This window comes from Buteo buteo, chromosome 9 (assembly GCF_964188355.1).
Source record: "Buteo buteo chromosome 9, bButBut1.hap1.1, whole genome shotgun sequence".
NCBI classification, from domain to species: Eukaryota; Metazoa; Chordata; class Aves; order Accipitriformes; family Accipitridae; genus Buteo; species Buteo buteo.
In genome coordinates, this window is record NC_134179.1 from 44,600,764 (window position 1) to 44,626,238 (window position 25,475).

The following is a 25,475-nucleotide window of genomic DNA, read 5'->3' on the forward strand; positions in this document are numbered from 1 at the left end:
CCCGCTGTCCCTGGGGGACGGGGGTGGGTGGGAAGAAAAAGTCCCCTGCCTCGCAGCCGGGGCTGCATCTCCCGACGCCCCGACCTCCACCGCTGCCCCACCGTGCCCACCAACCGTGTGTGTGCCCCCCCCCCACACCACGCCACGCCAGCCCCGGGGCCGCCCGTGGGTGCGGGATCCCCACGGCCGCGGTGAAGTGGAAGGGGGGGGTTGGGCCTCAGCACTGGGCGTGGCTACACCCGACGGGAAGGCGTGGCTAACGGGGCGAGGGGCGTGGCCGGCGCCGGCGGCGGAAGTGGGGGGGCGTGGCGGCGCGCGGCCGTCGCCGCGGAGGAGGGAGGGCGCCGTGGCGGCGGCGGCGGCCCTGTGAGGGAGGCGGCGGCCGGGCCCGGTCCGGTCCGGCCCGGTCCCGGCGAACCATGCGGCGACCGTAGCCATGCAACGCGCCGAACTGCGAGAAGGGGAGGCGGCGGCGGCCGCCGCGGCCTCCTACCGGGTGCTCAGCCGCCTGCTGGGCTACGGGGCCGACCCGGAGGCGGGCGCGGCGGCGGGCGGTGCCGTTACCGGCGCGGCGATCGCTGGGTCGTTGGGCCCCGGTGGCGGACGGTTACCGGTCGCTTCGTTACCGGTTGGCGGAACCTTGCGGGGTCCGCGACCTCCGCCTCAGCTGATGGTGTTCCGCAACGCGGCGGAGGGGCGGCCCGGCGAGGAGGGCGGCCCGGCGGCGGGCGGCGGCGGCGGCGGGGGCCCGGCGGGCGGCGGGGAGCTGCTTTGCCCGCGGCACCGTTGCGCTCTGGAGCCCAAGGCGGCGGCGAGGTGGGGGACCGCCCCGCCGGGTGGGCTGGAGCTTCAGCTGGCGGCCTTGGGGCTGCGGCCGGCCGGGCTGGGGGCGAAGGGACCGGCGGGCTGCCCCTGCCCGTGCCTCGGTCCGCCGCCGCCGCCCGCCGGGCCAGCCGCCGAGGAGACGAGCGACGCTTTACTGGTGCTCGAAGCGTTAGAGCCCGACGAGACCGGGAGCTGCTCCGAGGAGGAGCCCGGTTCTCCCGGCCGCGGAACAACCCGCGCCGCCGGGAGAGGAGCCACCGGCCCCGCGCCGCCGCCGCCGCCGCCCGCCGCTGCCCCCGGGGGAGCCGGCCCCGGCGCCAGGAAGGGTTCGCTGAAGATCCGCCTCAGCCGTCTCTTCCGTACCAAGAGCTGCAGCGGCGGCTCGGCCACCGGGGACGCCGCCGCCGCTGCCGCCGAGGGCCGGCGCACCGGGGAGCTGCCCGTCTCCGCCGGCAGCTTGACCGACGTCTGCGGGGCCCGCGGCCGAGAGCAGGAGGCGGGCAGGTACGGGGAAGGGGGTGGAGGGGTGTGTGTGTGTGGGGGATCCCCGGCCCCAGGGGCTGAGCTGGGTGGGGAGGCTGAGCTGGGTGGGGGTCTGCCCCCCTGGTCTGGGAGTGGTGGGGAGGTTTGGGGTGGCAGGACAGGGTTTGCGGGGGACAGCCGCCTGCGGTGGTGGCAGCCGGGAGACCTTGGGGTTGGTGCCAAGTGCGGCGTGAAAGCCGGGTGTGCAACGGTGCGGCCCCGCGGTGCAGGGGGAGAAGGGGTACCGGTGCCGTGACACCTTGCTGGATGTGGAGGGTGAGCTGTGAGGCGCGGGTGCCATCCTGCAGGTGGGCACCGTGGCTGTCCATCGGCTCAGAGGGTTCAGTCCTTTTCTGAGCAGCTGCCAAGGCCTCATCTTTCACGTGGGGTTGGTGAGCATAGGAGAGGCAAGCAGAGGAGGAACACGCTGCTCTGGGCCCTGCATCCCAAAAGGAGATGATGGAGAAACATCTGGGAGCAGGACTGGTGAGATGGTGGGTAGCTCGGAGGAGCTGCTGGAGCCCCAGGATGCTGCAGGCGCTGGCCGAGCGAGGAAGTGGTGTGCCCCGGGAGCAGCCTCTGGTGACACTGTGTTGAGACCCAAGGGGCTGGCATTTCTTCTTGCCCTTCTGTGTCTTGCAGAATGATTTCCTGAGGCTTTTGAGCATCACGGTTAGGCGCTGGCCTCGGTGGTGGTGGGTGCTGCCGCAGGGGCTCTGCTTTCCCCATGCTCTCCCGGTGTTCCACGGCAGGAAGTGGCTGGAGGAAGCGTTGGCAGCCGGGGTTGACTGGGTCTTGCTTTAGGCTGGGGGGACAAATTCTGGGACCTATTGGTGTGAGAACCCTGCACCCCGCTCCCTGTTCTGTTGGCTCCGGCACTCCTCGGCTGCTTGCCCTGCTCCAGCCTCGTGTTTCAGCAGAAGATATGAGCTGGGGAGGGTAAAGGGCTGACCTGTACCTGCTGCCCAGGCTGCGGTCGGGATGGGCCTCCTGTGCTCCAGAAACCACTTTCTGTAACATTTCCAGCAACAGAACTGAAATTCCTCGTGGAGGAGGCAAGGAGAGCCTGCCCAAGGTCTGTGCAGCCAGCCTGGGAGCAGCATTAAATAATTGAATGGACTCTGAGTGTTACAGAACAGTCCTTTCCCTGCGGGGTTAATTAGCCTCGTGTAAGGCTTTTGGGGTGTGTTGCCTCCTCAGTGCAGCTGAAGACCTGTTGATGGGTGAGTAGGAAACTTTCTCCAGGCTTGCTCTGAGGATGCTGACCTTGGGTCAGGTGTGACCCACAGCACTGGCTTGTGGTCACTGGGCACTTTGGCAGCCCAAAAGGCAGCCAGGCTGTACCAGAGGCCAAAATTACCTTTCCTTTGGAGCAGAGGATGGCTTCTGAGATGGGGCAGCCTCAGCTCCTGTGTCAGCTGCCAGCCCTGTAGCGGGTCAGGGTGTTTGAGTCCTCCCTAGAGCTCGTGTGCCCGTGAGGAGCCTTGCTTTTGCATATGGGGTGGTGAAGCCGTTTTATACAACGGCTTCATTCCCCACAAATGACTAAATGGGCCTCAAACGGTAGCGAGCCGAGTTGCCTGTAATGACATAATGTTTTGCTAATGGGCTTGTGGTTTATTCAGTCTTTGCGCTTGACATGAGCGAGGAGTCCTCAGGACCTCCCAGCGCTGGGATTAGGCGATGGAGAATTGGAAGTCATGTCTTAGCAGGTTGGGAGCAGAGAAACTCTGTATTGCTGCCCGGGTCTTCCCTCTGGTCAGGGAGTTTAATGGTCACTTCTCGTGCAACTCCACCACACTAATTAGGTGATATTTTAACAAAGGTTACTTCAAGGTGCCTGATGCAGCAACTCTTGTGGTTCAGGGACGACTTTGCTGCTTCCAGTTCCAGGAGTCCCCTCCTGCTGACGAGGGCTGGATTATTTGAACAATGCTTTTTTCTCCTGTGGAGCACAGCTTCTGTGCTGGTGGCATGCAGGGTGGGTGTGCTTGGTGCTGGCATCTCTCCCGCCAGGAGGCGGCGTGTTGATGGGACGGTTCCTGCTGGCCCCGGAGATCTGGCCCCGCTCTCATCAGCGAGGACAAGTGGTTTGGGATGCTGGGATGCCCATACTCTCATGAGCAGGTTAGACACAGTTTAGCTAAGCTGGGCTTGCTGGGAAGGGAATGTTTGGCCTCAGCAGATGCTGCTTTTCAGTTCCTTTCCTCCCAGTTGCTCTGGTCCCTTGGTTTGGAGATGAGTAGTGCAGTGACTCGATTTTCTGCCATGGTCTTTGCTAGACTTAATGCTGTGCTAGTGAATGCTGTCTGCTACTTTGCACCCCTCTTCATTGGTTGACTTGGCAGGGAGGGACACCGGACAGACAACCCTTCCTTGGCTCTGCTAAGAGCTGGAGGTTGTTGCCTCCCAACGTGTGGCCCCCATTAATGTAGGATGGATCTGGCATTCACCATGAGTCGCTGCTGCAGTTGCTTGTGGCTGATGAGGTGGGCTGAGAGCAACTTTTGGGTTAATTCATGGCTCATCTTGCTATCGAGCTCTTGTTCCTGACTTGCAAGTCTTTCTATGGGCTGGTGGTGAAGGGTGCTCCCTTGGTCTGCGGTGGGTGTTACCTAGTCTGGCTCTTCTTTTAAACATCCGCAAGAAGCAGAATTCCTGGTATTTGGAGTTGCTGCCCAAGCTTCCCATCGTGCTGCCGGTCCTGGAGGCAGCACCATGCAGCTTTGCCTCCTGCCTGCAGCAGCAGTTAGGAAGGAAACCAGCCCCATTATCTAAAAATCAATAGTTGGGCTTTGCCGAGCTGCAAGAGGCTAAGAAACTAAATGTGGAGATACCAATGCACGGCTTCTCACCCAGGGCCTGGATGTTGATATTTAAAGGTTGTATCAGTGAAACTGCTCTTTTCTGGAAGCAATTTGTACTGCAGAGGTAATCAGAGGGAAAGGGGACAGGGTTAGGCACTGGTTCTGCAGATGGACGGGCGCAGGCGTATCTGAGCTGCAGCCGGCATCTGCTGCAGATCGCTTGCCAGGTTGGTACCCAAGTCTTGTAAGTTAGCTGTATTGGTGACCTTGGGTTTTTAATGTGTCTCTGTAGTATTACATGCATAAAGTAGCATGTAGCCAGCCTGGGTGGCTGGGTAAGACTCACATTAGTGTTAACGGGACAGTGCCTTGGGATGAGTGAAGGCAGCACCATGGGAAGCACCAACTGCTAAGGCAGTAGCCTCAGCTATTGCAGAACTGGGCGGGTAACTGACCCTACAAGTCCTTATTTGCTGGAGCTCGAGGGGTTTCTCAGTTTTGTGTGCACGAATCCATGCAGAATCTGTCCATGACATTCCTGAACAGCAGTGTCCACCTTTGGCTTTCTCCAGCTCTGCAGGGCTGCGCCGATCTGATGCAGCAGTGTTCACGTACCGGTCACACATAATTACTTCTCTGTGGGTTTCAGCATTGTTTGGATGCTGCAGAACTTGAGGGCAGGAGGAAGAAGTATGGAAGTACGTTGTTTTGGTGGAGACTGGGAAGTAGGAGATTCAGTCCATGTGAATCATTTCTTGCTCTCACCCTGCTGCTGATGTGAGCTTGCTAGAAATGAGAAATCTCAGAAATCGATGGCTGTAAAATGTTGGCATAAATTGTATCTGTTTTGGTAACCGCAAAATGCCAGCAATGCTCCTTTCCGTCTGGCTTAGTGGGTGGGAACAGAGCTGTTACTATATTATAAGGTTAGTTGATATTAGTCCAGAAGTGTAATTTTGTGTGTGCATGTGTGGCTGATAATCGGCAAATTGTTCTCCTTTGGGGAAAAAATCCAACCTCAAATAGGTGCGAGAGGCTTAAAATGAAACACTTCCAAACATTTTAATGGGGTTTTATATATCAGGATGCTGAGTGGTCTTAGTATGTTTATTTGCAAACTTATAGTATTAAACATTTATTCACAGCTGTGTGACCCAGTGGTGTGTCTGGACACAAACAAGAGAAGCGCTTGGTCTGCCCTGTGAGAAGCTGAGGGCACCCATCTGCTCTGTGTTCCCAGGGCTCTTCAGTGCATGACAATATGAGACCCGAGCTCAGGTTTCTTCTCCCTGTGGGGTGGTTGATTTGCATCTGCTCGGTGCAATCCTTCCTGAAGGGCGGCAGTCTTTGCTCAGAGCTGGTTTTCTCTGAAGCGTTGTCCAGGTTTTGCAGGAGGCTGCGAGCAGAGCCAGGGTCTGAAGCACAAGACAGGCTTAAGGTTCAGGGTCCACCGCTTGCTGGGAGGAGGTTGGAGAGTGAGGAAGACATCCAAGAGGAACAGTGTCAGCCTTGTAACAGCTGGCTTGCAGTGGGAGTGGGGTGTTCTGGGTGGTGAGTAGAGCTGGCCTTTGAGTTCCTCTAGATCTTGGTGGTGCAGTCACCTGCCTGAATGCAACGGGACCAGTTTCTCTGGCCAGCACAGTGAAGTTGCACTATTTAATTTGGGTAACCTTGTCTGACCCAGTACAGACCTGCAGACTGATATGGACTGCCCAGTGCTGGAATGGGCGTTGCGTGATGTACTGTGGATGCTGGAAAGACCTTTGTCAGACTGTGGCACACGAGAGCTGTGCTTGTGCTCAGCTTTGTTTTTGTGCTCTCCTCTCAGGTGGGAGTGAGTTTCTGGCACCAGGGATGCATTTCTCTACTCACCTCAACCACGGATTCAGGTCCTGGGCCATACTCTGTGCCTCAGTTTACCAGCATTTTCTCTGCCTAGATGTGGGTAAAGCCCTTTAGCATTGCAGTAGGGAAGGTACTGGAAGGAGTCGTTTTGTGTGGGGAGAGCACAGGGCTGGCTACAGCATTGTTATAAAACTGCTGGTTTAGAAAGCAAGCTTCACAGAAATTGCTGGTATTCGTGGGTCCTCATCAGAGGTGCGTTTTTAGCTGTTTCCATCTATCTCGACGGCTCCAGGTTTAGCTCTCCTACCCTTCACCTGCATTTTGAAACCCTCTGGGGAGATGGTGTCCTCCAAACACAGTGCGAGGGCATTTGATGCGCTCGCTCTAGGCACAACCCCTAATTGCACAGGGACCCAACCTGTTTGTCGAAGGCATTTGGCAATGCCTGATCCAGAGAAATAGCGTGACGTCTGTTGTGAAACAGCTTCTTGGCTCCAGTTACCATACTTGCTTGGGGTTTTTCCTTCCAAAGACTTTATTAATTACCTAGTTAGAGATTTGCTTTGTAGAGGACGGAGACCTAGCTTTACTGGTTGACTGCCCTACTTAAGCCGAAGCACTGCTCTACGAGTGCTCTAGGACACAGCATTGAGCTGTCTCGAGCTTCTGTGCAGAATGGTGAAGGCTCTCCTGGTTTGAGATATCAGACCATGTTTTCTTCTGTGGGGATGCACCAGATCTCCCCATCTCTACTAATGATGTTTTTCTTATTTCCAATAGGAAACACAGACTGACAAGAACTCAAAGTGCCTTTTCCCCGGTTGTGTTCAGCCCCCTCTTCACAGGTAAGGATCTGAAAGACTTACAGTATGGTGTTTAACTTTGCCATGAAAAGAGCAGTGTCCGCTTAACGATAGATGCTGAATGTTGCCTCCACGTGCAAACCAGGATCTCTGTGAAGAGTTCCTCTGTCCTGCTTGGCCTCAAACCCTGAACAACAGGAGCTGTAAAAAACGTGGCTGTTGCACGTCAGCATTTTGCAATTCCTCCTGTTGAAACCCAAGTTTGAGTTGAGCTCTCGGAGGCGAAGGTCCTTCCTCCACGCAGGGCTGCTTGCATCCAAGTGGTTTGGAAAAATCCCCTGTAGAGCAAGTGCAGTTTGGTGTTCCCCTCCCGTGGTTTGAGAGGGGCTAAGACCAAGCCCCACTTCCTGCCTGGACTGTACAGCAACGTCAGCGGCTCTGCTGCATGACAGCTATGGAAATTGAAACCTCTTTTGTGGAACAGTACCTTCTTCTTCTGCATGTTTCCCCCCTTTCCCCACATCCTGCTGGTTTCTGACCTTCCCTTTTCTGCTGGGGGTTGGAAGTTGGATGGTTTATAAATGGTGTGAGGGTGAAGTCCTGCTCTGCTGGTGGCTGAAAGCTGTAGTACTGAAAAGCTCCTAGTCATGGTCATGTGCCTCCTGTGGTGTGGGCTCATAGTCAAAACAGTCCTAGCCACAGGGCTTGGGGCTTTCTTGGAAGAATACTGTCTCAAGACTTGAGTGAGTAGGAATCTCAGGTCACAAGTGAGTATTTATCAGCTCTGTGGGGTTTTATGTGGCTTGTTATGAAGGTCAGATTCAAAATAAATTCATGTTGAGGGTCTTATTGCAGAGCAAAGGAATCAAAATGTGATTGTGTAGTGATAGCTGCCTTAGGAAAAGCCGGTGGGTAGAGCTGAAAGCCTCCTCTTGCTGCTGGTTTACGTGTTTGATAGTGGAGAGCAGCTGGAGAGCTCGGTGCAGGAGCTGGTGTGTGGTTTGTGTTCCTGGGTAGGGCGAAGCCCTCTTTGGAGAGCAGTGGTGAAGTTGCACTGAGAACTGGTTTAAATTTCAGAGAAGTGACCTTCAAGGCAGAGCATTTGTTTGACTTGCCTGAAACTAGTAACTGGAAGCTGCTGATCTGCTGCTGCGGTTTCTTGTAGCTCATTCAGCTCTTGCAGAAGTGGAGTCACTTGGGGGTAATTCAGCTGTAGTGATGCTTGTTCTGTCTCCATTCCCACATGCCTTCAGCTGATGTCCTGATAGCAGGGCGGCATGCAGAGGACATGCTCCTTGTGTGATGCGACTGGCTTCCTTTAAGTGTCATGTGTGTTTATTTAGCAAATCAAGGCTGGTGAAAGCAAAAGCTGCTTCTACTGCTTTGTCAGCTGTTGCTAGGGGAAGTTGTGAGTATAAAAACCGTAATTCTGTGTGCCGGTAATAGGGGTACATGGATGTGCGTGCAGAGCTGCTTTTCCTCAAAAGAAACTACAGAGGAGAACCTGGAGGTGACAAGTTTTTGCTTTAAATTTGGGAGGTTGATTTGATTAATTGTTAGTGTATCCTATTAACTATTTTTAAAATTACTTATGTCAATTTTTGCCAGTTGGTGGAATAGCGGCAATGCCCTCATAGGAGTTTTTCCTTTGCAAAGACCACGGAAGTGTACCCAAAGTAAATGTCTGGATTTTAATTGCTTTGGTTTGTTGTTGACTTCTCCAGTCTTACACTGCTGAAGTCTCGGTTTCTTTAATGGCTGCTGTTTAGGGGATTTTCTGAGACTGGGACCACCAAAGTGGTCCAGAATTCAACTGCCTGGCCCAACTTGCATGAGTTTCTTGGTGATTTCCTTTCAGGTTAGTGTGTGGGGTGAGCGAAGGTCTTTGGGAAGGCTGTTTTCGCCTTTCCTAACCTCTCCTCGGGCACCTCTTGGAAGTGCTGGCTCCATAAGTCCACCACGGCCTGCCATTGCAGCTCCTGCCGTGTTGAGAAGGATTTGAAAACTGAGTTAATGCAACCCCTCTTAGTCTGGTTGTCTTTTCTTTTTGTTTGTATAAGATGAATGCAGCCCAGCCACTTTATTTTTAGGGTGTGGAAATGAAAGAGTGGCTGTGCGCATGTGTGTGCACTCACACCCATAAGTCCCCCAGGGAGAAGGTACCTCGGATAATAACCAACCCTAAATACTCCTCTTCACATCACTTATTAATAGACAGGACTTTTAAAAGCAGAAGGAAGCTGAGTCAATATTGTCCTGCGTAATGTGTGGTAAATTTGTTGTCAGGTACTTACCGAGAGGTGGGAGATGCTGTGTATGGTATCTGGAGCAGAAGAGGAGTTCCTCTGCCCACAGGAATTGAAATCTAAGGCAGCCAGATTTCATTGTCCTTGTGTTTGGGATGATTTGGTTTCAGTGTTGGTAGTTCATCAGAGCCTGGTTAGACTGTTTTTTTTGGGGAAAAAATGTCTTGGCTGTGGTAGCATCACTTAGGGGTCTCTCTTTGGGATTTGGGTGTTTTCCTTTTGACTCTGTATCAGTCCAGTACTGAACCTGATCCTTTGACCTTGATTTAATGGCTTCATTTCTCTCCCATGACTTCAGACTAATTTTAAGCTTTTCTGGTTTTAAGTTAGACATCTTAGTTTGTGTCATTATTTTCCCCAAGCAGTATCCTGGATCCAAAGCCTTCAGGCTTCAGTGAATTCCAGTTATTTAATGTAAAAGCCTGTCCAGCTCCCTCTTACTAATTTTAAGAGCTGGTACACTCACGGCCTTTGGGCTAAAAGGTATTTCTGTTTGATTATCTAAGGTATTTGTAGGCAAACTCAGGCTGGCATTAGCAGGAGTGTTATCTCAGAGTCCTGTGCCAGCAGGTGCCACACAGACCTGTGAAACCATTTCCCAAGTGTTATACGAAGTACCAGCGCTGTGCACCATTGATGAGCTCTGCTTGATATGTGAACTCCCTGCTGAAAAGGTCACGCAGTGCCTTCCTCATCATGTCCTCCTGCTGCTGGACTCAGATGGGGTTCAGGCACACGTACGGGTGTCATTCCCTTCTGCCTGACCTTTGGGCTGTGGTAGTGGAGTTGATCAGTGTCTCCAAAGCAGTGCAGCATGGAAACTCGATTTGAAAACAGCTAATGAGATCATCTTCCAAACCCTGCAGAGGTTACTGACCCTTCCCCTCTCCCCCTGCCTCCCCATGCTCAGCCTCTGCATGCCCTGGAGAAAGTGCAATACTAACAGTCTTGCTCCACCAACCTCCAGGTGAAACAGTGTCACTGGTGGACGTGGACATCTCTCAGCGAGGACTGACCTCCCCTCACCCTCCGACTCCACCACCTCCACCACGAAGAAGCCTCAGCCTGCTAGGTACCGTCCTGGAGAGCATCCTTTGCCATGCATCCCCACGGGAGAGTAGGAACTGCCCGTCTGCCCTTGCAGGAATGGCGGAGGAGCATCTTGAGGGTCCCCAGCAGCGGGCTTGCTGCCTGCTCATCTGACCCTGTAACAAGCCTGCTCACGCTTCCCTGGCAGAGGATTTTTTCCTGTCCATTGAAAGCTTCAGTCTTTCTCTTAGATCAACCAGGAGGGGAGGGCTGTGGTGGAGCAATGTGAGGTGGGAGGTAACGTGCTGGTTTTGTAGTATTTCTGCTGCTTTTGGAGAATTTCCCCCATTCCTACCCATTGCCCCGCGAGGCTGGTTCCTTTCTGTGTGCTCTAGTTGGTGGAAGCAGAGGCTCCCTGAGAGGCTGCTGCACCAGGGGCCTGGCTTAGCTGCTCCCCATCCTCCTCTGGAGGAGGTTCCTCTGAGCAAGAGCATCTTAGGATGGGTAAAGTCAGCCTTAGCGAGCAGCACCTTAAACTGCACGTCCTGTGTGCTGGGTCTGTGAAGTCTCCTGTAAATGCTTGTCTCGTGCCACAAGCTGCATGTGAGGAGCTAGCTGGGCTGGAAAATGGACTCCTTCACTCTATGAGTGTGTGTGAGCATGTGTGCGCGAGGCTCTTGAGCTGGTGTGAAGCGGCAGCAGCCACCTGCACTCAGAAGCGAGAGGAGGGTGGCGAGCTGCCCGTGGGAAGCTCCCTCTTTGCTTCTCCAGGCCGTGCCAAGTACTGGTTTGCTCGGGCCGTGTTGTCAGGTGCTTGTCAGCGCAGAGCTTGCTCGCTTTCCTGTTTTCTGAATCTTTCTTGCCTCTGTTCTCTCCTAGATGATATCAGTGGGACGCTGCCTACATCTGTCCTAGTGGGTCCAATGGGCTCCTCCCTGCAGTCTTTCCCTCTGCCTCCGCCTCCTCCACCCCATGCCCCAGGTCAGCTTAGCTTTAGTAGCAAGGCTCTGGCTTTCCCTTCAGGGATCTGGACTTTGGGGGTTTTCTTGGTAAACTTTCAGGCTGCAATCTGGGCTTTAACAGCAACGGTGCTGCCTGCATTGCCCGCTCAGGGACATGCAGTCCCGCGCTGCTGAGTGCACAGGCACTGTTGTGTCAAGGCTCTGGTTTCTGTGTGGTGTGGCTCATCTTGCCCACAGTAGTTTTGCTGAAGCTCGTAATTGCACCAGCTTTATCCTCGGTTCAGCATCTCCTGTTTTCTCTGGTTCCTCTTGGGCTCAGCAGAAGCGCAGCCCACCCCGATTTGCGCTGCGTCAGATAACGTGTTACTGAGCGTCAGCAGTGTTGGAAAGAGCTGTGGGAGCAGGGTTCAGTGCAGAAGCCCCAGCTTTGACAGCGAGCCTGGTATGCAGTCCGGCTGAATGGGGCACGAGGATGTTTCCTGTGCATTTATCCTTTTGCTTTTGGTTTCCTTCAGGACCCAGGGGGCTTTAACTGCCCCTTTTTCAGGATGCGTGTTCCTTCCAGTCTGTGCTGCCTGGCACTTCCCTTGCCTTCCCTCTGAGCTAGCATAAGGAAATAGCAGGTGAAGGCACTGAGTTAGTCACCTTGGAAGAGCCAGGTAGTGACTCCCGCTGTGTCCTTCACAAGGACGTTGTCCTTCCATCGGTCAGCCCAGCTTCCTTCTCCACGCTGCAGCACTGCCCCTCCTGCCCTGACCTCTAGAGCTGTGCGAGGGGGACGGGGCGACTCGTCCTTGGGGTGAGCTCCCTGCGGGTGACCATGGCCCGGGCCGTCTCTCCCTCTGCAGACGCCTTCCCACGGATTGTCCCGCTGAGGCCGATGGAGGCGATGCCTGGCCAGCCCACCCCGCACCTGCAGTGTCCGCTCTACCGCCCGGACTCCAGCAGCTTTGCAGCCAGCTTGCGAGAGCTGGAGAAGGTAACGGTAATGTAGGGGGTGGGGGTGGCAGACAGAAGGATAAGACTGTGGGTCTAGGCTCTGGTTTTGGGGACTGATCATCCCTTTCACAGAGCTGGGAGTATAAGATTAGGATAGGACTGAAAAAACCTCCTGCCTTTCTCCCAGTGAGGTCTTTGAGTCTAGAAAAGCATTTTGTTGTGCATGGAAGAGGTGGTATAGTCTCATCTGTTCTTACGCCACTTCTGGGTGGTAAGGGATGTGATGGTGTGCTCTCATCCTGGAGCAACGAGTCCTAACCATCCGTACTCCAGAGTGGGTACAACCAGGGACTTCCATTTTGGCATTTAAAGGGAATTAACAAGAGCAAATCGTATTGCGTTTGGTTGCTGATAAAATCTTTCTCACTAGCATCTGCTGATGTTCTGGCTGTCTCTTTTCCTAGTGTGGATGGTACTGGGGACCAATGAACTGGGAGGATGCAGAGATGAAGCTGAAGGGGAAGCCAGATGGGTCCTTTCTGGTCCGAGACAGTTCTGACCCCCGTTACATCCTGAGCCTCAGCTTTCGGTCGCAGGGCATCACCCATCACACCAGGATGGAGCACTATAGAGGTAAGAGCCAGAGGCGGTTCTGGGGATGCTGCTGACAGCGGGGGCCTGTGGCTGGAGACCAGTCTGATCTCAAGGTCCCAAAACAGTGCTCTGGGCGCAGAGCTAGCAAAAGAGGGCGAGCAGCAGCAACATGTCCTTGCTCTTGTGTTGAGATTCTGCAAGAGGCCTTAGAAACTGCATTTGACTTTGCTCCTTGTGCCTCAAGCAGTGACTGTCCTTATAGCTCTGAAAAATTGGGGCATATAAGAGTTCCCTGTGCCTGCCCTCTGGCCTTGTTTTGGAAAACTGAACTCGAAGAAAATGATGATGGCAAGGTCTTTGGGATCCCGTGTCACTGAGAGATGATGTACAGCAAGAGCCATCATTCGTAGCTGTCAGTGCTACCCAAAACAAAGCCTGTTTCCCCGTGAAATGAGAAGTGATCTCTTGATGTCGTGGCTTGTCACCTTGCTTTGTTCCCTCTCCGCCCCCACCCGAGGGATGCTCAGCAGTGGTACCAGCTGCGGTTGGTAGAGGCTTTAGCTCCACTGTGGTGGGTTTTTATTCCGAGAACTCCTGGCATGCTGTTCGCGCTCTCTCTTCCTGCTGTGGTCACCCTCCTAAATGGGCTGCTTCTCACCTCGCCCCACATGCTTTGTCTGCTCATCTTCACATGTGGTTTTCTATATTGAACCCTTGTACGGACAGCTGTCCTCAGGCCGAGTAAAATGCCCAAGAGGCTCAATGCACCGGAGGGGAAGCTGCCCTGTAACCAGTGGGCAAGCTGTAATAACAGCTGCCTGTAGAGCCCTGTCATTAAATGTGCCTGCAAATAATGGGTTCAGAGGCTTCCCAGCCGACCTGCTGCAGAAAATAGTGGTTTGCAACCTTTCAGAGCAAAGCTCATCTTTTTCTCCTTTTTGCCCTTGCCCCAGGGATGCCACTGATGTCGTCTTCCACCTCTGCTAGTGAAATCTGGCAGCGCTTCTAGTCTTGAGCCCCTCTGATGGAAAGACGCCCCAGCATTAATTCTAGCCCATCTAGAGCCAGTTCCCCTGTCCCTGACCATTGCATAAGACGGAAGGATTTTCATAACCCTGTTGTTATAGAAATTACAAGCTCTTGCAGCTGGAGGAGATGTGAGGCTGCCTGTACGGTGGATACTTCTCCGTAATTGAGCTTTGGAGCAAACTTCTCTTGCTGCTGGTCTGGTTTCTTATTTTGGGGCCGGGATATGTCCATTCTCAGAGCTTCCTTAGCCAGGTGTCCTTCCCTTTCCTCTAGCTGTCCTTCTCGCTGCACAGATGAAGGTTGGTGCTGCCACCTTCCCTACAGCAGCGCTCCCAGGCGTGGCAGAGCATCAAGGACTTCATTTTTGGGTGCAGCGCTTTGGTCTGTGTTGGCAGCCCTGTGCTTCCCCCAGGACTGGCTGCCTTGTGCTGAATGTGCTGCAGCAGCGTGGAAAACTGCAGACCTGAGCAGTTTGATAAACCAATGAAGATGACAAATGGTGGGGCTGAGGGAATGGTAAAGAGATAAATGCTTGACCTTCAGGTTTCAGGTAGATGAGAGGAAGAAACCAGAATTTCTTTATCTTTTTTTAGGTGAGCTGAGGAGGCTGGTGTTTGTGCTTTGTCCTTTGCATCTATCTACTGGCCAGTTTTAAGGGCTCATTCAGATCTGAGATTCCCAAGAAGAATTACTTATTTTTGTACTTGCTGATCCTGGATGTTTAGCAGGTGCTAACCCAGTTCACTGCTCCCAAACTGGCCTGTGGCAGGGGTGAGAGGTGTCTTTTCCCAGTAAAGCCTACCAGAACTAGCTGTGGGGAGAGGAGGTGTGGTTTAAATTTTGTGGGCTGTATATAGCCCCTGTATGGCTGGTTGCTGTCCAACCTACAGAAAGCTGTGAGTGCTGGAGATCCTACAGAGCTGCTTCCTCTAGTTTTTCTGTAACAGGTTGGTGCTGTGGAGCCTGTGATGCTGCTGGGGTAGCTGATCCTCCAAAAACTCTCTGGCCTGAAATAGGTACTGGGTACCACTGATTTGGCTATCCCTTCTCCTTAGCACAAGTTCTTAACATGGATGCAGGGTGTTTTCAAAGTCACTCTGCTGCCTTTCTAGCTTTGGGTTACAGTGCTTGTACAGATGAGTGGTGTCCCACACCTCTTGCTGGAATCTGTCCCACTGCAGGCGTGAGCCTGGGTCTGGCTCCTCATGGGCTCTGTCCTAAACAGAGCCCTTGTTTTCCCATTTTCCTCTTCCTGGTGAAGCTCTACTCTGTGTTGGCTCTTGCCAGAGCACTGAGAAATCTGCAGGTAGAAAGGGAGATACAGGGGGGATGGAGGGGGATGTAGGCAGTGTTTTGGCAGGTAAGGGGGGGATAGATGGCTGCATTTTGGTGCGAGGAGGGGCTGTCTGGTTGCAGCACAAAGAGATTGTGAGACTGGTCTGACTTGAGGCTTAAACTTAACCTACTTAGAGATCGGTAAACAGGTTAGAGGGCCTGCTTTCCCTGTGTTGCCCATCTCCGGTTTCATTGTTTGCCACTCAAGCTCAAGGCATACGTAGTGTCCGGTGGCACTACAGGGAGGACTATGTCAGTGTATCTTGACCGTGGTTCGAGCTTGACAGCAACTTGAATTAAGGTGTTTGAAACAGCTGGCAAGAACATGAAGCTGCTCCCATGCCTGCTTTGAAATAAATGATCCTTGACAGCCATAGGGTTTGCAGAAGAGGACTTCAGCACCTGGATCACTGTTTTTACATACCTCTATGTGTGGACTTAACTGCTCTGATGTGCTAGCTTTCTTTGGGAGTGCTGTTGATGGGATACTGCGGAGGAGCAGAGGCATCTGCTAATGCTCTGTTAAACAATGTTTTGATAGTTTAAGTTTAGACCCAGCAGTTGTTGCAGGTTGTTTACAAGTTCAGCCAAGCATGACTTGTGGCCATGCTTGGGTTACAGTGGTCCCATTATCATGTCTTTCTGTGTATCCTCAGCTCTTGGAAAGCACTGGTTCCAGTGGAACAGCATCCTTGCAAGCTGGTGCCACTGGTGTTTCCTCTTAGTGCCCTGCCGCATCCCAACTCTATGAGAAGTAGTCAGCCTGGGGCATTCACCTGGTCTTTGAGAACATCAGACTCATGACTAAATGTCTCCTCTTGCTGCCAGTGCTGCTATAATGTGAAACCTTTTCTGTTCTGTTGGAAGGGACCTTCAGCCTGTGGTGCCATCCCAAGTTTGAAGACCGTTGCCAGTCTGTGGTGGAGTTCATAAAGAGAGCAATCATGCACTCCAAAAATGGGAAGTTCCTCTACTTTCTCCGATCCAGGGTTCCAGGTGAGTCTCCCACTCTGAGTCTGGGGGATGTTTTGCTCTGTGATTAGCTGCTGGTCTGGCCCAGAGAGCCAGTTTAATGTGGCTTTGGTCTGCTGTGCTCAGTGCCCTGGTCTGCATCCTTGCCCACTGACTTCTCAGAAGGATTCTGCGGAGATCTCTCACTCAGCAGCAGCACCACTTACTTGTGGTGGTAAGGAGACTTCCCAAACCTTTCTTCCCAGGAGCATGGAAACATGATACCATCTCACACTATGACAAATGGAGCTGGAGACTGGAAAGCTACTCCCTCAACAAGCAATTATTTGGCTACTAAAACCCTGCTTTCTTCCCTCCCCCAGTCTCAGTACTGCTGTTCTTACGAACCACTCTAGGCTTTGTAGTTTCTCAGTTCTTCTTTAGCTGAGACCCACCTGGGGCTGTCAGGGGGAGAGACATTAAGCTGAGTGTGTGGGAGCGTTTCCAAGTGTGAGCTCAAAGTGAGCCTCGAGGGATAGATACTGTAGATTCAGAGTCCCTGGGGGGGCCTGTGATGCCAGAACCCATCAGCAGGCAGGTGCTTGCAAATGAGGAGGGAGTGTTAGTGCAGCTTTGTTGAAGCATGTTTGATTGCATGCTGTTGGGATTGCAGAGTGCTTGTTTCCCCATCCATCAAACTCTGGTTGCTTAAATGGGCTCACATCTCCCTCCTGCTAAATCTGGGCAGGCAACTGGACCATTATCTTCTGTATCTATTTTTTTCTGGTTTTTGCTCATCTGTCCTGGTGTATGAGAAAGCTAGCCAAAAAATCCAACGTGAAAGGAAGGGAGGAGTCTGCCAAATAGGCAAATATGCCCCTTACTTGTGAGGGAGCAACAGTGGGGGCTGGAATTTGGAGGGCAGGTGAGTGGTGATGCTTTTGAACAAAACAGAGCAGGAATGGGAATGCTGCCGTGGTGAGATGGGTGACGGCACTGAAGCAGAGGGGCAGGGCTGAGAAGAGTGTGAGGATTGCTGTGGTAAATCTGCAAGTGAAATTGTAGTAAACTTGCTCCCTATCCATATTGCCATCATGCCTGCAGGCCCTGATGGTGACAGCGACCTCTCTGTGACACTGCAGCATGGAGAGGATTCAGCCCAAAGAGTTTCTGGTCTAGAAGAGGCTGGAGGGGAGGAGGGATGGGATGTTCCCTCTTCAGGGTTCCTAGCAGCGCTGGAGTCACAGCCCAGATCTGTTCAGTGTTGCCCTCTGCTGCAGACACTGCCAATAACTGGAAAGCTGATTTATAATGTGGCTGTGCTTTGGGGAGGAGAGGGATGTAAAGCTGGTTTTGCAATGTACCCTACCTTCAAAAAATCCTTTCAACTTAAACATACTTTACCTTCCTGATCCTGAGATCTCTTCCCCTTGAGAAGAGGGCTTTGAGGGCTTAGGACTCCAGGCAAATACCTTAGAAAGGACTTACTCTAGAAAAATATCATTGAAAAAGAAAATATCCCCCCCCCAAACAGCCCTGTGCACCTGCTGAGGAGTCCCTTGCTACCTGGTCCCCCCTCTGAGCTGCCAGCCAGCCGTGCTGCTGGCTCTGGGTCCTGCATCTCTGCATCTGGGTGCAGCATTGGACCTGGGCGCTTCTTAGAGTCGCTGTGCCTTGATCCTTGAAAAACAAAGTCTCACACTGGTGCCTGAGCTTTAGTGGGAGAACATTTAGGATCTGCATCTCCCCAGTGTGCTCGTTAGTGCTCTTCTCCTGCTGAAATGTTAACTGCTGCTCAGAGGAGGGGGCTGTTTCCAGCTTGCATCTGGCTCCTGGCAGTGAGGCATGTGGCTAGCACAGTGTGCGGAGCTCGTGCTGCGTCCCTGTAGTCGCTGGCTGAGCTCCCAGAGGCTAATTCCTTTTTGGTAGGAGAATAAGGGTGGGGGGGAGAATCCACCCTTCAATTGATTGCTGTTCTTTGGTTTCTCAAAAGCTGGCTCACAGCTTCCTGAGCTGCCTGGAGCAGTTTTGAGCCCATCTTAGTGTGAAGAGCTTTCCCTTTTCTCCTTTCACTCCATTGCCCTCAGAGACAAGCCAGCAGGAGGGGGTTAGAGTGTAACTAGCTTTGAATCCTTCTGTAAAGACAGATAAAACCTTGTGCTGTGAATGAACCCAGCTCCCGAAGATCCTTCCTAGTGCTCCTGCCGACCCCTTGGATCTGTGGGCTCGATTGTTGCTCTTAACTTTGGGGGAGGAGGAGGTTGCGGGCGGGGGGGGGGACACGTCAGCTGGATGCAACTCACTTTCAGCCCTGCGAGGTTGCTCCCTGCGTGGGGAGCTGGCTCGAGCGAAGCTGCTGCTGCCTCTGCCTTTGTGCCCAGCCTCGTGACCCCAAGAATGAGCAACTCTGGCACAGCTTGAGCTGACCAAATCCCCCAGCTTTTTAATGCCTCGCTAGAACTACCCAAAGGGTTGTGCAGAGCAAAGCCTACGCGCTGGTCATGCTGCCTGCCTTCTTTGGCTTTCTTCTGCACCCTTTCAAAAGCCTGTTGCTTCCCAGTATAAAGTGATGCTTCGTCTACTAGTCCTGGGAGAGGGGAGGATGGTTAGGAGCTTGCAGTGTCCCAGGATCTGCTTTTCCACAGTCACCCCATGACATCAGAACTGTTGTTGCCTTGTGAGGAAGGCTGGAGATATTTTGCAGCCAAAAGGGTATCGCCCCGGAAGGGTTTGGCTCCCAGTCCCAAGCGACTCCGAAGCAGCGGGCTCCTGGAAAGATGTGCTGTCGAACACAGCCTTGCTGAGAGCTCCTGTTCCCAAGAGCCAGCTTTTACTTTCTGAATCAGTAGCGGCTCCTTTCTAATTTAACACTTGTCTCCAATATTGCTGTTTCCCAAAGGTCTTCCTCCAACGCCTGTCCAGCTCCTGTATCCAGTCTCCAGGTTCAGCAATGTCAAATCCCTTCAGCACCTTTGCCGCTTTCGGATCAGGCAGTTGGTCCGAATAGATCACATCCCCGACCTCCCGCTGCCCAAGTAAGTCTCGAGGACTGGCCTGGGGACAAGTCTCTCTGGTTTCCTCCCTGACCCTCGCCACAGCAGGCAGTGAGAAGGTGTCTGTATCTGCAGCAAGGGCTCTGGGAGGGAATAGTTGAATTCTTCAGCCTTGGGACAGCAAGATAAATGTCCCGTGGTGTGTAGGGATGCGTGCGGGAGTGGTGACAAGCTCAGGAGTGAGGCGTTATCTGCCGATGCCACAGCCTTGGGGTACTGGCTGCTGTTTCTGCTGGAGGTGACAGTGCTGGGTGGGCTGGGGGAGAGGTTCTGGTTATCCTTTGTGGAGGCTGGTGTGCCTGTGGCTCAGGGTTAAAGCTTCTGCCCATTCCTTCCCCAGGCCCCTGATCTCCTACATCCGCAAGTTCTACTACTATGACCCGCAAGAGGAGGTGTATCTGTCGCTGAAGGAAGCTCAGCTCATCTCCAAACAGAAGCAGGAGACCGAATCCTCCACGTAGCGAGGCTGCCTCACCCATCTTGTTGCTGTCACTGATGGTACGTGTGTGCCGCTGGTCCGTGCCCTGGCCCATGGGGTCAAATGTAAATCACTCTGTTCCCTCTGATTGCAAAGAAAACACAAAACCCTCCCGAAGAAGTCATGGCTATTCACTCCGTGGTCTTTTACCATTGTCCAACTTTCCTTGGGGAGGGGAACAAGGCTTCTGCTACTTTCTTGTGCGTATTTGTGCCTACACAAACCTGTGCTCACTCTCGTGCCAAACCAGCTGCAGTCTGGGGCAGATCCTGCCACATCAAGTGGGCTGTTTGATCCCTCTCCCCTCTCTCTTCCCCACCAGGAATTTGATTGTTGCCATCCTGTAGCCCAAGTCAGGCTGTGGTGGGAAGGAGGCACGCGACGGTGAAGCCTGCTTCTGCGGTGCCGCTTCTGCTCTCAAGCTCTTTTGTACAGAGAAGAGGGTTCAAGACTCCTAAGAAGCACAGCAGAACGGGAACAAGAGCCTCAGCTCCTGCCTTGAGGGAGAGGGGTCTTGGAGACAGCTGAGCCCAGCTCATGGACTCCTTGAAGAACAAAGAATGTCATGGCACTATTTACAAATTTTTGAAAGTTTTATTTTTGATGTCGTCTTTTTTTTTTTTTTTTCAGCATGAGAAATACTGTCTTATGATCAGCTGAATTTTTTTTATCCTTCCTTGGAAACTTCAAGGTGGGGAGAGAGAAGGGGACTTTCTAAGATCATCTGCTCCAGGCATTATGGCAAGACTGTTCTTTGGTCCTCACTGAGAGGGGATGCAGCCGCAGAGCTGCTTGGAGGCAGACTGAGCCAGAATGATGTGCAGCTATGTGGAATAACCTCTGGGAAGCATGGAGCTCTGAAGAGCGGGCAGCTGCACAGCTCCCCTGCTTTCTAGGATTTGGCAGAAAAGGGCCAAACCTAGTCTTGGGCAGCTGAGCTTTGCAACTGGATTTGCAGGGTGGTCCTATATGCTTTTAAGTTGGGCCCAAGGAAGGAAGAGCATGTGAGCCATTTGGATGTCATGGAGCCTTCTGCCAAAGGGAATGGTTGCTGCTGCACTGGGGAAACAAGGACTGCTCCTCAGAGGTGGCATCGTTCCCTTAGCAAACACTGGAAGATTTTACTGAACCCCTGTGATAAGTGGAAGGAAGGTGGCAAAGCTGTTGCTGTAACTGTTGCAGCAGTCCATGGACCAAAGGTAGTTGCTACAGGGATCTCAGTCTTGCAAAGCCGTGGGATGTGCACTTTTAGCCTTTCTCTGGTTGTCTCCAGAAGCTGTGAATGAAGTGGCTTTCTGTTGAGCTGTGAAGGATCTTGATTAGGAGTTGCTGGGGCATTAAGAGGCATCTCTGGGGAGACTCAGAGTGAGGAGCAGATAACTGAGGGTTCTCCTGGAATGGCATCTGATCTCTGCAAGCTTGCTTGCTTGCTGCTTCCTCCTCTCCCTGGGATGTCCACGGAACCACAGCAGTTCAGAAACAGTAAAGCCAAGAGAGGTGGTAGCTCTTGCTGTGTTTCTGGACTTGGCACTGGCTGAAATACCCCACCCCCCACCTTTTCAAATGCTGGTCTGCTGTTTCATCCACTGCAGCAACTGCAAAGAGTTTGCATTTCATGGTGAAGTTTAAAGTTTGCCTGAAGTGATGCTGAGAAGTCTGGAGAAGCATCTTTCCTCCTGTGTGTAAATGAGCAAGTGTTCTGTGCTCTCAGCCCGAGTGAAGGAAACGCTCCATCCTGCAACAGTGTGGTCTGAAAACACAATGTTGTCTGTGGCCCGGGTCTGCAGATCCGAGGTCAGTGCCCCATGAGCTGGCTGCAGTCACTCAGGAGCTGCTAAGACTTTGGTCTTGCCCTGGAGAATGATCTATGTCCTCGAATTAGATACAGTCGTGCGGATCTTAAAGCAGCCTGGAAAAATTCTGATTGTCTGCCTCTGCCAAGTGTTGCTATGAAGGGTGCTAAGAAATCATGCCCTCCCTTTCTTCACCATCACCTCTGGCCTCAGTTTTGGTCTTGGAGAAAAAGTATGTTTTTTAAAAAGGATTTGGCTTCCAGATGAAACTAATAACTAAGCTTCAAAATCTGTAGAAATACCTCATCAGACACTACTCACTACTGACTTTGTGTTGCATGGTCGGGGCAGTGGTTATCAGGAAGGAGGAGCTGCCCCAAGACATGCTGAATAGCATATCCTGACCCTTGGTGAAATTGGAGCTACTGTAGTCTACAGCTACTGTGTCCCCTCTGTGCGGGGACCCACGTTCATCCCTCCACAGCCGCCGCTGCGTTCCCTCCGCTTGGCTGTAGACTTACAGCTCACACCAAGTTATCAGCAGAGCCTGCAAATAAATGCAACTGCTTCGACTAAAACGCACAGCGTGCTGGGCGAATGTTGGGGGGAGGAAAAAGCATCTGTACTTCTGCAGGTGAAACTCAAATATCCACGCACCTCGCCCTGCTGCATCTCGGTTGTCCACGTGCTGAAGATTTGAATCTTCCAACTTATCCGTATGCTGGAAAGGAAAACCTTCCCAAGAGCCAAGCCTGGTCTGATGCCTGAAGTGTCCAACTCATGCCAGCGAAGAACAGTGTGCCCAGTGCATGTGTCTCCTGTCAAGCTTCTCTCCAAAAAGAGACCCCGGAGGCAAGGATGCGTGTGAATAGGTGATGGCCTGCAGGACGTGTGAAATGGGGGAGCTGTGAGTCTTCCCTTGCTGAAGCCAGGGAGAAGCCGGTCCTCTCCCTAGTGTGATGGTAGTGACAGCATTTTCACTCCTTCCTTCCCTGTCTGGGAGGGAGAGGCGCAGGCAGGTTTTGGGAAGGGAAAGCAGCCATCCTGGAGAGCGCACCAGGGAAAACTGGTGCTGGCTGGGCACTGGGAATCGGTGCAGAGCCCGTCCTGCCGACACTGGGCTTGCCTGCGGTGAAAACGCACAACCCTGCTCCATGGCGGGTTGGGAGAGCCGCCCTGCACTGCTCAGCTCCCTGCGTCCATCTCTCTGCGTACCCCCAGAGCTCCCCACGAGGGTGGATGGGGTGGCTCTGTGGCTTTCGGAGCTGTTAGAGAAGCAGCCAGACTTTAGGGGCAATACTTGAATTTACATGCATTTGGTTGGCTGTCGCTATCCTTGGGAGGACTTCTCCCAACAGCCTGCCGGTGCTTCTGCTGTTATTTGAACCCTGTGCACGGCAGGGGCAGCCCTCCCCAAATTGAAGCCAGCAGCAAGGCTTGGGGTCTGTCTGCAGCAGCTGAAATGATGGAGATGTGCTCTGGGGTGTTAGATAGGGGACGGTGGGACACCAGCCTGTCACGCTGACGTGCTTGGTGTCAACTGTAGCTGCACAAGGACCCCCCCCCCCCATCAATCTGCACCCGCAGGAGCGGTGGGGTCAGCTCTGCCATGAAGGTGGCAGATGCTCTTCACCCTTCCCAGGGCCCTGCTCCACCTCTCCTTGCTCCAAGACAGGCAGGGGAGCTGGAGCGTGGTCAGGGCCAGCCTGCTGCCTGTGGCTAATAGTGCTGGATAAGATCCCAAGGTTAACTGTAGTTAACAGCCTTCTCTTGAAATCCATTTAAAATAAAGCTGTTCCTAGAGTTCCTTCACATCTAGGTGTAAGGAGAGGGAGGGACTTGATCTGCTGTTTGGAAGTGGGAAAAGGTCCAGAGATTTTTGTTTCAAGGCTGGATGTGAGTGGAGCAAGCAGAGTGGTCTCTGCTGAGGGGGTGATGGTCTTTGTGGACACGGGTGAGATCTCAAAGAGGTGGCTCAGTCCTGTCTTGCCAGTGAATCCCCATCCCTGGTTGGGGAGGAACACCTAATGTTTGTATCCTGCCTGGAATGGTTTTGTAGGCTGGTTCTGGAGGGTGCTCTCATCCTGCTGATTTGGAAAAAATTTTTATAGCCTCCTTTGTCCAACCTTGAGTTCTGCAGAGGTTGTTGCCGTCCTCCTCCCTCTATCAGGGACCACAGGCAGATGAACAATGAAATGGATCATAAAAACTACCAAAGCGCAGAAGGTATCCATGGAAAAGCTCTTTTCTTTTCAGCTGGAGATGGTGCTTTTTTCAGCTGGATGAGTGCAGCCTTCAGGAGGGGTGTGTTTTACCTGCTTATCAGGTTGGCAAGATCCCAGCTTTGCTTGAGCCAGCTGCTCTGTGCAGGGCCCCCGCTCCTCTCCCTGCAGCCTGTTTCAAGGTAGGGAATGACCTGGCTCGCTCCTGCAGCGTGAAATTCAGATAAGCCAGGACAGTGTTCTCACATGGAAGTTTTCAGCTCAGCATTGACCTCCTTGGGGCCAAAAGAAGGGGAAAAAATTCATCCTTAGCTTAGTTTGGGTGGGACCTGCTGCGGGCAGGGTGGGAACCACCTGAGCCGCTCATGTGAGAGGGAATCGGTGGTTTTCAAAGCACCAGGCATGTGACGCTTACGTATCTGGCCAGTTTTTAAACCCTAAACGTGTTTTTAATAGGGACCTGTGTTATCGTGCATGTGCCTGAAGGAGCGTGTGGGTGCAGGGAGATGTGCAGGGCTGTGCCCCAGCCGGGCAGGCTCTGCTGTGGGTGATGGCTGGTGCTGAAGTCTTGTCCGGGAGCGTTTTGGGGAGGAAACTGCTGGAAAGCAGGGTTTGCAAAAGAAAGGATCTTCCTTCTTCCAGTAGGAAGGGAACTGGCTGTTATCCTTTGTTCTTCACAGTTAAGATACGCCCTTGGGATGATTTTACCCTTAAAATTGACCATCAGGTCTGAGCCTGCCCGTTGGAGGGCTCGTCGGGGACCCAGACGCCTGCCTAAGCCCGTTTGGTTTTCAGGGATGGAGGGATTTATCGGCGTGCTCCAAGCAGCCCCCATAGCGCTCCCCTCCCCGGCCCCTCGCTCCTCATCCAGAGTCTTCCAGGTGAGACAGGGCAGGCGGGACCCCCAATCCCAGACATCCCCCCGGGATTAAGGGGGTCCCAGCGGTGCTGCCTCTGACCGTGCCTCCAGCTGAAAAGCACAACCGGTGCCCAGAAACGCAGTGGCCTCCCGGGGTGAGCTCCCAGCGCCCCTCGGGCTGCTCCCCACTCCAGCCAGGGCTTTACTCTGAAAATCGCTGGTGGACAGCGAGTAACACTGGATCCGGACTTGCCTTTAGAGAAGGAATGAGCAGATACTGGCAGCTCTGAGTGCAGGACCTCGTGCTGCTCATCGCCAGGACTGTTGAACCACCCTTTGGTAGAAATGCAGCTTTGCTTAATTTTATCTTTTTTTTTTTTTTTGGTGTGTGCTTAATTTATTAAAATAGTTGCTGATTAATTTATTTTCATAAACTATATTAAAAAGTTACTAAATGGTAAAAACAGACTTGCAGGCCAATCTTTCAGAAGAAAAAAAAAGAAAATGTTTTTGATATAAACACAACAAATGCACTTTTGGGTGTGTTTGGTTATTTTTGGGAGTGGGGAGGGGGAGCCTGGCTGTACCTGTGGGTTTGTCTGTATATATTGTATTAATAGGCATGTTTGGCCTCTCGTGTGGAGACATTAGTAACTGCTGCAGGTCCTGTTGGGGAAGCTGGTGTGAAGTTCCCAGATTTTTTCTTTGGTTTTTCTTTTTTTTTTTTTTTTTTTGGTAAGTCGTCAGTGAGGGAGAGCTGACTTCTGTGTTTGTAACTCATTTCTATCGTCGTTTTGACTGATGGTTTTTTGGTTTTGTTTCTTTTTTTGTTTTGTTTGGGAGGGTGGGAAAGGGAAGAGAGTGGGGGTTTGAAATAAAATAATTGGAAATTGTTTTATGTGCTGTGTGTTGTCTTGAGTCCCAAGCTGCTGACTTCCCCCGCCCCGGGGTCTATTTTGCCCCCTCACTTGCAGCATCCCTGTGGGGTGGGATGGGAACCCAAGGGCTGGAGATGCCTGGGTCCACCTCCTGCCCCCCAACTTCACCCTGTCCCCCTCCCCAGCCCCTTCCCCAGCTGCAGGAGCCATGTGTGCTGCTTCCCCCGCCTCTGCCCTGCGCCGAG

The 25,475-nt window shown here is 52.9% G+C and overlaps 1 protein-coding gene across 3 annotated transcripts; it reads left to right on the forward strand.

The window, feature by feature from the left end:
• The first annotated feature begins 332 nt into the window (after positions 1-332).
• SOCS7 (suppressor of cytokine signaling 7) lies at positions 333-25,397 on the forward strand. Of its 3 annotated transcripts, XM_075036442.1 has the most exons (10): positions 333-1,329; positions 6,780-6,844; positions 10,076-10,180; positions 11,017-11,118; positions 11,948-12,078; positions 12,503-12,671; positions 15,864-15,992; positions 18,847-18,982; positions 19,341-19,498; positions 19,801-25,397. In XM_075036442.1, exons 1-9 carry the CDS (start codon positions 437-439, stop codon positions 19,459-19,461), a joined length of 1,851 nt encoding a protein of 616 aa, XP_074892543.1. In that variant the 5' UTR covers positions 333-436; the 3' UTR covers positions 19,462-19,498; positions 19,801-25,397. The 3 variants fall into 3 exon arrangements, with proteins under 3 accessions (XP_074892543.1, XP_074892544.1, XP_074892545.1); XM_075036443.1 differs by lacking the exon at positions 11,017-11,118; XM_075036444.1 differs by lacking the exons at positions 10,076-10,180; positions 11,017-11,118.
• Positions 25,398-25,475: the final 78 nt, after the last annotated feature.